Below are 11,356 nucleotides of genomic sequence, written 5' to 3'. Positions count from 1 at the left end.
TTGTTTTTTATTTTCGTAATTCATTAAGTTCCAACTGTTTTTGAATGCCAAACTATGATAGCTTCAAGAGGTAATAATTAATAAAAAGGCCCTATGAATGAATGAAAATAATTTAAATACTGAATTACATTAAAAAAAATATATTTATATAAGAGTGTGGACTCGGTATGATACAGAACAGCTGAATAATTATTATGTTTTGAGCTCGTCTTTTCTCAATTCATAACTAATAGTCACGTTTCAGTAGATAAACGAAAATATATGTAAGTGATGATTATGAGAAAAATATTGTCAATTTTGTTAGTTTTTCTCAGAACGACACTGATAAGAGGGAATAACCCCATGTCAATAATATTTCTTGGAATAATATTGTGGTAGGTACATATGGATTGATAGTATCTAATAGTAAACTAAAATTGTATATAAATAAATGCCTAAACTATTGTGAACTGATAAGAACAATGAAAACAATATTGATGTTTATATATTTCTTTATCAATTTTTTTCAAAGATTTTTATGCAGCTCTCATACATTAAAAAGGTACAATAAGAAACCAGATGCATAAAGTACATTAATGAAAAAGGAAAGATTATAAATAAAATGCTCTTATAAAAAAATGCAATAAACAGTTCGTTGCACCAATGCTTGTAAGATAACTTAGTCTAACAATGGACGTCTTTTGTAAAATGTAAATAAAGTGGAACAGAAAAAGATAAACACTAAATTGACTGCACCACCTCAAGTTTATGAATGATTTCCATGACTAGGTAGTTGACGTGACTTATTTAGGCCAACTTTGAGTCAGTCAACACCCAATATAATACTCGGATAACCTTTGGTTGAGCCCTCGACATATATTTTGAGCATAAGAAAACAATGACGTGAAATCGTCCGATCTGAACCAAGGCCATTATGCTTAATAATGCAGAGAGGAAATTAATCACCTGTTTATTAAATGTTGCCATTTTTTGTTTTTAATTAACCTTTTCACTTTATGCTTCGAACAGATTAATCAGCCGGCGCGACGGCGGTACTTGCGACCGACAGATTAACGATCGCCGGATTATCGACTGAAATTCAATCATCGCAGTACGGAGTCACGAATAACTGCTCGATATGATTACCTGAAATGAGATAACAAGGGAGAATTTGCAAGAAATTGTCTAGAAAACGCGTTACCCATAGCGGTCCGGTGGTTGCGTAAACCAACGCCCCACTGCCGCCACCAATGAACTGGAAAGCAAGGTCTTCGACCACACCACATTGTTTTATTTTAGCCGTGTCGTTCTAATTAGGACTAGTCGAAACAATACCACAGGAAGGAAACGACCGGACACGGGCCCCCAGACGCCCTGTGAAAACTATCACACGGCTAATACAAAAACTATTCCGTTCCACCGAATTTAACCTTAGTATAAATAACAGTGCAATACTGAAATGACATCAGTCTCGAAACGTCGGTAACAATCACATCTACAACGATGTTGTCACAAGTCTTCACCCTCGCTCTCGTTGCGTTGTCTGCAGCTCAGCTCCACAAAGTTGAGCTGGCTGATGAGAAGACTCCTTACGATTTTGTGAAAGAGCGCTTGGACGCTATCGGAACTGACCCGAAGTCTGGACTGCCTTTATCTAATAGTTACGAAGTGGAAGAAAGTGAGGATTACCCTGAGCAAATAGAAGGAGCGGCGTCTACTGTTTTGAATACTGTTACTGGTGTTGGTGGTGTGGGCGGAGTTGGTGGTATCGGTGTTGGTGGGCTCGGCTTAGGCCAGGGCTTGGGCTACGGCGGCATCGGTTTAGGAGGCCTCGGACAAGGACTGGGACTCGGACTTGGAGGAGTTGGCGGTGGACTCGGCGTTGGTGGTGCTGGAGTTGGAGGCGTCGGCGTCGGCGGTGTTGGCGTCGGAGGTGTTGGCGGCGTTGGTGGTGTCGGACTTGGTAACGGCGTCGGCCTTATCCATCCCGGCATCGGTGGATTTGGAGTTGGCGGTATCGGCCTCGGCAATGGCTTGCTTTACCATCCGCTCATCGGACAACAAGTTGGCGGTGGATATGTAGACAAGAACGCGTACGATGCCGCTCAGAAGAAAGGTGCAGGTGAAAACTTGGAGAAAATAGAAAAGAAAGCTGAAGAAGAAGTGAAACATGGTCAGGAAGGTTTCCAGCAAGGAGCTGCTGCCGCTAAAGCTGAAAAGGGCGAGTCCAGTTTCTACAAGGACGAAGAAGCCAAGAAGAAAGCTGCTGGTGATGAAAAGTTCTACGAAGGCAACCAAAAATTGGACAAACACGGTACGTTCTTACTGCAATAAATATAACCTTTTCACCAAACAAACCAATGCCTCACGCATAAACTTTTTGTGAATAACTCATTATTTCGGTACAATTTCACGCTCACTTGTCAATCACTGAGTTTTTGTCGTCAATTTCGGCAAAAGAGCAAAAAACCTAATAATAAATTAATATTTAGTAAACTTAAAGTAAATAGAAGGCTATTAATATAATAAATGACTTTTTTACTGGTGTTTAATTTTGCAATGATGTTATAGGGGCTAACGAGGAACAAGTGAAGAAAGCTAAGAGTCACAAGAAAGGTCATGTGAGCAAGGGTTTCAAGAGTTCCAGCAGTAAGAATGAGGAAGAGAAATCTGAGAGCTTCTACGACGAGGCTCATGATGAGGCAGATCACAAGGTTGCTGGCCACAACGCTGGTTCGTTCGGCGAGAATGCTCAGCAAGGCTTCAAGGGAGCTCATGAGGAGAAGATCTTGGATGCTAACGCACAAGGAAAGGAAGGACATCACGTGTCTCAACAGCACATTGATGACTCGAAGGCTAATAAGGTAAAAGATTTGTTTATTAATGACATCAAGTAAAATACACCTTTGTAGAGTACCTAGTTATCCAGGCAAAGATTTATGCGATTTCCCGTTAATATATCTTGATAATATTTTATAGGGAACATTAGGTACACAGACATCTCTGAAACTACTCAATAAATTTTACGCTCCATCTTAATCACTCAAACAATGTTCATAAAAGCGAACCATAAAATTGAGTACACAGCTTATTTATTATACACTAGCGGCCAATGCACCCGGGTCAGTCACAAAATAGAAAATAATTGTGTAGTTAGTATCACCAATCCATGAACTAAAAGCCATTTATTTTAATATGTTGGTCCGAAAATGGCTGAATTTTGTCGTAACTATGGTATTCTAAAGTTATTTTTCCAACTGTGCCGGATTTCTTGGCCGGAAGTGTAAAAACGAATGCCAACTTTTACGGGTCATGAAAATGTTACTTTAGTTTAAACATTGTTTAAATTGAAAACAGTTGCCTCTGAGGTCGTTAAACTGTTTCATCTGTACAGAGGTCCTCTAAAAGCCATTGAATAAAACCTCTAGATGTGGAAACTTTTTAGGGTTCCTGTGTAAAATGGCGGCCGTAATATTGCACGATATTGTTTTGTTAACCTCTCTACGGATTACTTTAATGGGTGGAAAAATGTGAAGACCCTTTGTTTTGATAATCGGTTTAGTGGTTCCGTTTATGACCCTTTGTGGGTTCGCATAGAATTTTCATTCACACGGAATATTACTATCTGAAGCAATCTCAATGTGTTAGAAGCAATATATTTTGATGTGCACACACTTTATTGAGACAGTAATTTTTGAAACAATGCTTGCTCAATTTGTCTTTTGTATTTTTTTTACATTTGTAGCATAGTATCTAAGTTCCCGTCATTGACACCTGGTTAACTGACTTTACAATACATATTCCTATTTAAACTCTTTATTTCTTCATATTCACAGGGAGAATACCTGCAAAAGGGCTACAAGGGTGGCGCGGAAGTCCTGGAGAAGTTCAACAACCTCGGAGCTCACTCCGTGCATGGTCATCAGGAAGCCACTGGTGGCTACCAGCAGAACAAGGGAATCCTGCCCATTCACCGCTAAAAACTTGTCCCTTATACATGACGCGAATAAACATTTTTGATGCTTCTTAATTGGTTATTTTTATTTCATGTTTTTATCAATTTACTTTAATGGCTTTCAGTTTCTACGAGCCAGTACAAAAGTACTGGTACCATTGTTACATAAATAAAGAACGTAGGCGCCAAAAATGCAAAAAATAAATGTCTTTAAGCTTGGCTGGTCTAAGATACCTATTACAGTTTATTGATTTAGTAATCAATCATCAATTAATAATCAATCAACAAATCATGTAAACTGAACACGTCAGCATCATCACGCATCACAGAAGATCATTCATGTAAGATGGTGTATCAGATGAAGCAAGGTACCTAATATGACTTTGGAAGGGTAATCAATTAACGTATCTGAAAGTCTATACAAATATCTGAATAGTTACCAGTTTGGAGAACAATAAATATGAAAATTCTTCATCAAAAACCGTTTTCCAATATAAAATATTTGTTCAACATTCAATACAGTTCCGAAAATTTTCCGAACGAAATACATTTCCTTTTATAGGCTCTTAGAATTTAACAAAAGCCTTAAAAGAAAAGGCCGCAAAGATAAGAAAATATGGAAGTGTTTTATCGTTATCTTTGAGTTTCCTTTTGACTTTTCTTTATGAAAAACTTCTGTAAGTCTACAATACAATCATTTTCTACGACTTGCTTAGCGATTAAAAATGTGATAATCACTTTTTATCGCAGTAGTTAAAAGGGTTGTTCTTCTATATTACCTTATTTTTATTAAATAGTAGAGAAAAACTAATAAGATTTATTTTTACGGCTGACTGAGAATTTGACTATTCAAAAACCATAAACCATATATTATTATGATCGCCTTTATTCATTAGTCCCTGACCTATTAGCTAGCAGCACGTGCAGACTCAACGAAACCATAGTAAATAATTGTTAATTAACTCGCTTAATTATGCTATAACTTGACAATTAAGCAATTAAGCGTGTAATATTTTTTTTTCATTATAAATACTCAATCGGCAAATTGCAATTGAACTCATTCGTATAATCTCTTTGGATTGACCACAGACAACGCTGGTCGCATTTAAAAGGTAAAATAATTGTTTTTGGCGAGAGATTTTAAATTGAAAAACCCAAATAAATGTTCAATTTATTTTATTTGTTAAATACTAAAACAAACATGCAAATTATATTTTAGTTATTGAATTAACATGCATAGGTACAAAATTGAAATGCCAAAAGCTATCCTATTAGGAGACTGCAAAACCCATTTCGTAGTATTACACTTACCGGGTACTTATTTCAATTTGTAGCAACGCTTTCGCTCCATTTACTATCTAATATTCGAAATAGTTAGAACTTTGCATATCATTGCAAATTCAGAATTCAAGAAAATGGTATTATATTTACAGAATTATTTTGAGATAATTGTAATGGACTTTGAAACTGCAAATGTCATTTTTTATTTTTAAACAAAAAACGTGGCAATGAGCGAAGCTACTGTAAAATCTATTATTCCGTACCTCTAATACATCTTACATAAATAAAATAAAATTAACTTAAAATTACTAATCGAACCTCATAATCTTCATTCTTTTATTGAATGGACATTTCCCATAGCCATTGCAATAGACTCCGGGTGATCGTAATGGACTATTTGACATATAGCCCGATTCATTACCGCTACAAAACCTAGAAAACAAACCAACCAGTAAAGTTTTTTTTTACGAAATACTAATTAAACGGTAAATCGATTAGTTATAATCATTTAGCAAAGACAAAAGTGTGTTTAGAAAAAGCTGATTCGATTTATTGATCGTGAAGGTTTTATTTCTATTCAGTATTTTTTATCTGTTCTTATATTAAATAATTCGCTGATTCCGAACGTTTTTAAAAAACAAACAACGATCATAAAAACATTTACCTAAATAAAAAAATAAATCCGTGGAATTTATCATATTCAAATGATACATAATTTCAAATTTGGAACGCGTAATTTCACACGTACAATAATATTCAGTTTGGCGATATTAAGGGTTCGAACACATTATAAATTAAAACGATTTGTTTAGAACTACATCAATGAAGAAAGAAATATCTTCGAATAATTCTAGCTAGACATACTTTTATAACCGAGGCTTTTCTTCATATTGGATATGTCAACAACAACCCAAAACAGGCTTAACTGACAGACATTATACAGCAAAATAATGTTTCTAATAATACGACAAGAGACCACAATACATCATAAACCACATGTCATTTCCCATGCCATTTCATCCCCAGTCTTGACGTAAAACAATATAATATTCTCGTTTCACATACAACAGTGTACCACAGGCCTTAAGAAAATAGGTCGACATAATTCGTTTTATAATGCTGCCAGTTGTAAAAAATATATATTTCTTTATTTAAATTCGCACTGGCACACGCGAGCGAATTTGGATGCGTTCAGAATACCATTAGAGACTCTTTAAAAAGTTGGAGTACCCTGCTGACTCTGGAGTCGGTGGCGTGAAGACTGTGGATGAAATCTTGTTGGAAGTGTTTGATCGCTGTAAGGAATGAAAATACCTACTGTTTAAATATAAGTAGACTAGTAATTTCCCTACGGCGTCGCAAGTGTAAGCACATAAAATAACCATATGTGACAGTGTTACTTTTATTGAAAAAACTTTTCTTCTTGGTCCACATATGTAGACATTTCCAGTCATAAATTACTGATATTATTCTTAATGTGCGCACTAAAAAAGCTGTAAAATGTGCTTCAACTTGCAGTTTTTAATAGCAAGCATGCGCGTCATAGCAACAATAAATTGAAAAGGCGCTTTATAGATTCTCGTCTGATGTTAAGCGCTTTTGATCGCTGACCCAGCTGAATTTATGTAGGTAAAACTTATAAAACTTAAGCGTGGCTAAAGAAATAAAATAGCAAATGTTGAAACATAGGAAAACAACGTCCAGTCAGACTCTTGTCTAACTTTTTGCATGGTTTCCGAGAAAACTTAACTCACCAGGATGAAAACTGCTAATTACAGCTAAGTAGTTAATATTTCGTAATTTGTGGTCCTAAATGCATGTTTATGTAATTTTGAACAAAATTATAAAATAGAAATAGTTTAGCCATTTTACCATGAAGCAAATCATCTCACATACCACAACCATAGTTGAAAACTTTCCGTTGAAAAATCCTAAAATAAACACGCTTTTCAAAATCGAATACAAGTAAACCCTGAAAAAACACGCTTTTCACAAGCAAACTCTATTGGAAAAAAAAAACAAACTTACCTGACTATGACCGCTAATATTTGCAGACCTCTGTTTACTTATTCGTGTCGGTGTAACGAGGTTCGACTGATACTGCTGAACCTAGGGTCAATAGGGTCAAATGTTATCGATACATTTTGTACTTTTATACACCGGGACCACGGGAGTACCCTAGGAAAAGATAAACTTCCGACCTTGAGATAGTTATGAGGAAAATGGAGAATTAAATAACAATTAGTTTGTTGTGTTAGATAAAGCAGTTTGTCTATTTGTTTTGATAAAGTTTTTGAAGATAATTCACGATACTTTTTTGTTATTGTGGTATAAAAAAATACATACCTAGTATATGTTAACGGAATAACTATAACTATAGGTACATTAATTAAACGAGTTTTTTAATGAATGCACAGCAACACAAATGTGTAAATAAAAATACTTTCGTTCAGCGATAACCTTATGCGCGTTGTTTAATTGGCAATGATAACTCACAATGTTTTGATTACATACTAAAGAATCGGAGTACATAGGTAAATGATAAAACCGGATGCTGTTTATATAGTTCTCTTCAAACTAAATGACAGCTCTTAACCAACTTCCGAACACATATTTACTTAGGTACCCAAAAAGGTTTCTTGCGTGATGTTCCGAACCACATTTATAGTTTTGCGATAATTACTTATAGGTCTACCTATTAACTTTTTTATTACTTAATAAAAAAATAGCAAAGTAAATAACGGAAAAAGATAAAAGTAAAAATAAATAATTAAGAAACATCATCCTTACTGATAATCAACCATATTTAACGTTTAAAAATACAGTAAATGAAATTCATACAATAAAAAGTCACTTACGGAAAACGGTGTACTCTTAGCATTTCTCTTATAAGTAGGTGTGGACTGCACGAAACTCGGCGATATGTTGGTCCCAGGCGATATGGGGATGTTGAACGGAGATATTTGCTCTGAAATTGTAACCTATTTTTATTTCCCTATGTACAGATGACTCGTCTGTCTGATGTCATCTGAGATGAGGAATCGTATTTTATTCTGATATGGATGAAAAGGCACGAGATCAGATTCTTAATCCCTACAAGCTGTACTAAAATTATAAAACTGAAGAATTTATTTGTTTACTTGAATGCTCTTATCTCAGGAACTACTTACTGGTGCTATTTTAAAACTTCTTTGGTATTAAATAGCCTAGTTATCGAAGAGGGCTTTGCAAGCTTTTATCGAGATGCATGAAGTAGTACCCACGGGAACCGGGAGGAGCCCCTTGCTGAAGCTATTTGTGCTATAGCTCATTAAGTTCCAGGGCCACTCTTCCGTAAAATCCCGCACATAATTATGACCCTCACATACATAGATATCCCATAACCCTACAAAGGGTTATATTACAAAATACGTTCATTTGTTTTTTGGAACGATAAAAAAATATTTATAGTATGTTCCGTTTTGTTTCCGCAACATTTGAATATTTACTTTTGTTTATGTTTGTGTAACCTTATTGTTTTTAGCTTTTACGGGTTATCAAAATTCTAAAAGGTTTAGTATCAAACGTTTTGTAATTGTTACGTGAGTAAACCTTTTTTGACCGCCTTCAAAACGGAAGGGGTTAATTTGGGTTTCATTTTATTTGAAAACATTTTTCTCCAAATCCCATTGTAATTTTGTGGAAACTGTTTTGTGGTCACCGGGGACATTGTCCATCGACATTTTGATTTATCGTCTTCTACATCTGTAATAATCAGTGCGCTAGCTCTGTGGTGCTATATACCTACCTACAGCTTATTCAAAGAGCACTACTCACAGGACTGCAAAAGGACCAAAACATCATGCTTATAAATATTGAAACAACGATCTACATATGAGTCGTTCTCCAATGAACAATTTATTTTTTTAGGTAAAAAATCATCAGATGCCTACGGCCATGTGGAAGCAGTGGGAGAAAGTATCAGACTTTACCTAACTGACTCAAACCAGCTATGTTACGAGCCCTTTATGTACCAAGGCCGCGGTAACTCTTTCGAACAATCCCACAGCCGGACGAGCTTACTAGAAGTACTACCTGGAGTAGGTCAATCATGGTATAATGCTACTAATTATAAAAGTATACTGTTACTTGATTGGTTGGCGAGCTGTGCTTCCAAACTGCGAATAGTTCTCTGATACTCTTTAAGTTGATGGTGTTGCTTTTGACATAACTCTGTCATGCGTTTCAGCTCGTTTCGTGCCGTGTAGAATTTCTTTGTCTGCAATATAATACAAATTGATGAATAAAATCAGAAATATTGACATTTAAGTTAGAAGTATAATGTATACTATAAATTATAGAATTCTGTTTATTTCGACAGGACATAAATCGATGAAAACTACGGGAAAATCTTTATCCAAAAACTGATACTTATCAAACAGGAAAACGTGTAATCTTTTAGGAAACGACTGTTTAAAATGATTGCCGTGCCGACTACGTAAAACCAAGCTCATTTTATTTTAAATCGGTTCATTTATACGCTAAAACTATTTGGGCCTATGGAATTTTCCAACGCCAATTAGTTTTCCTAATGCGGTAATTAGTGAGATTAATATGCCTGCAAAGGCCTGCATTACCTACTGCAAGCAGATAATATAACAAAATAATATATCAGTAAGGTAACTGAAAAATACTTACGTACCTACTTTAATTTTTAGGTTCATAATTGCTTATAACAAGTTACACCAAAAAGCACGGAATTTTAATAACAGAGAGAAAAAATTAAAACTGTGTAAACGGCACAATTTAATATCATTATGCGGGCCGAAAATATTATCTCCGGAATTTAATTATGAAAGTGCGAAAATGAAAGCAGGAAAATTACTTACAGATTGCAATAAATAAGATAACAACCGCCGTCTGTGTTGCCTCTGAAATTGTAACACCTCACAGGACTTTTTAATTAATTCCTCAGGATCGGTGAAGTAATCTTGAACCTCCTGTTTCATCTTAAAATTAAACCGTTAATGAGAATATTACATTCCAAGGTTCGTAAGTAAACTTGGAAATTAATATTTTGTGAAATTACATACGTCGGGAACGAGTTTCATGACGGAACACGGCGCTCGGCATATTAAACATGTACTTTCTGTACCGCCTACAACAAATTATACTTAATTATTACCGTTAATGAATGAAAACACCATATTTGTAAAGAACAATATTAAAAAGTTGTTTGCAAACATGACCGCATGTTATTTACTTACCTTTCTCTAAGCAATTGTTACAAAACATGTGACCACATGATGTTAAATGTAAAGTCGTTCCAGGTGCTAATTGAGCATAACAATTATTGCAATGAATCCAGTCCATATTTTAAAATTAAAGATCTAACACAAAATGCATTAATCATCACCATAATTTTTTAATTTGATTTGACAATTGTTTTTTTTTTCTAACAAATTTTTCGTACAATGCTTCCTTCTCGTACTGCCTATATTATTCCAAAAAGTCGTATTACATTTTCATTAAAATATAGTCCGTAATTTTTTAATATTAAAAAAAAACATCAAATTATCTGCTTTTTTCAATATTGTTTTATTTTCAAATATAATCATAAAAAATGTTTTAAATAGAGGTTGAAAAACAAAAAAGGAACGCTATCATTTTTAAACCTATTTTCAAAATTCGAAGGTGAATTACGTTGCGTATTTTGTTTTCATTCTGGAATAGTCGCGTTAGCGTCTTTGTTTATTTTTAAAGGAATTAAGAATTATCTCTAAGTAATTAAACATTTTGTTTTGTGGAAATTTAAAATATATTGGATTTTTTTATGTTAATTGTACTCTGCCTTAGTGAACAATCTTAGAACGTAGGTAAGTATCTAATCAAGATTGATACAAATACTAGAAAGACGACTGTTGGACTATACTTGCAGTCATATAAATTTAACGAGTGTAGTTATTAACTAAAACTGGAATCAGTAGGTCATCTTTGGGGCTTTAGCTAATCTACATATTTCTTATTTAGAGATTGTTAACACCTGTACCTATACAGCATACAGAATACAGTGAATTGAAGGGTTCCAAGTTATTAAGAATTTTCTTACAAATTAAAAGCTAAGAAGCCCGAAGGCGCTTCCGAAATTGACGCGTAGCAAAT

At 34.7% G+C, this 11,356-nt stretch overlaps 2 protein-coding genes across 2 annotated transcripts; one reads left to right on the top strand and one right to left on the bottom strand.

The window, feature by feature from the left end:
• The first annotated feature begins 1,090 nt into the window (after positions 1-1,090).
• On the top strand, positions 1,091-3,998 carry LOC110372594 (uncharacterized). Its single transcript, XM_021329409.3, has 3 exons — positions 1,091-2,293; positions 2,551-2,843; positions 3,816-3,998. Exons 1-3 carry the CDS (start codon positions 1,483-1,485, stop codon positions 3,957-3,959), a joined length of 1,248 nt encoding a protein of 415 aa, XP_021185084.3. The 5' UTR covers positions 1,091-1,482; the 3' UTR covers positions 3,960-3,998.
• Positions 3,999-5,111: 1,113 nt separating this feature from the next.
• Positions 5,112-10,603, bottom strand: LOC110372999 (probable E3 SUMO-protein ligase RNF212). The gene is made up of 8 exons (XM_064035658.1): positions 10,462-10,603; positions 10,288-10,352; positions 10,084-10,203; positions 9,344-9,473; positions 8,074-8,183; positions 7,244-7,324; positions 6,446-6,510; positions 5,112-5,647 (listed from the first exon to the last, which is right to left on the bottom strand). The coding sequence occupies exons 1-8, from the start codon at positions 10,565-10,567 to the stop codon at positions 5,524-5,526; spliced, it is 801 nt and encodes a 266-aa protein (XP_063891728.1). The 5' UTR covers positions 10,568-10,603; the 3' UTR covers positions 5,112-5,523.
• Between the last annotated feature and the right edge of the window lie 753 nt (positions 10,604-11,356).

This window comes from Helicoverpa armigera, chromosome 7, assembly GCF_030705265.1.
Source record: "Helicoverpa armigera isolate CAAS_96S chromosome 7, ASM3070526v1, whole genome shotgun sequence".
NCBI classification, from domain to species: domain Eukaryota; kingdom Metazoa; phylum Arthropoda; class Insecta; order Lepidoptera; family Noctuidae; genus Helicoverpa; species Helicoverpa armigera.
This window is presented reverse-complemented; position numbering and strand designations above follow the sequence as displayed.

Bases quoted from the DNA above. Each gene is read 5' to 3' on its own strand.
- LOC110372594 (XM_021329409.3), top strand. From the start codon at position 1,483: ATGTTGTCACAAGTCTTCACCCTCGCTCTCGTTGCGTTGTCTGCAGCT. The intron at 2,294-2,550 runs GTACGTTCTTAC...ATGATGTTATAG, and splicing joins CCAAAAATTGGACAAACACG to GGGCTAACGAGGAACAAGTG. The intron at 2,844-3,815 runs GTAAAAGATTTG...TCATATTCACAG, and splicing joins ATGACTCGAAGGCTAATAAG to GGAGAATACCTGCAAAAGGG.
- LOC110372999 (XM_064035658.1), bottom strand. From the start codon at position 10,567: ATGGACTGGATTCATTGCAATAATTGTTATGCTCAATTAGCACCTGGA. The intron at 10,353-10,461 runs GTAAGTAAATAA...AATTTGTTGTAG, and splicing joins TAACAATTGCTTAGAGAAAG to GCGGTACAGAAAGTACATGT. The intron at 5,648-6,445 runs GTACTCCAACTT...TTTGTTTTCTAG, and splicing joins CCGACTCCAGAGTCAGCAGG to GTTTTGTAGCGGTAATGAAT.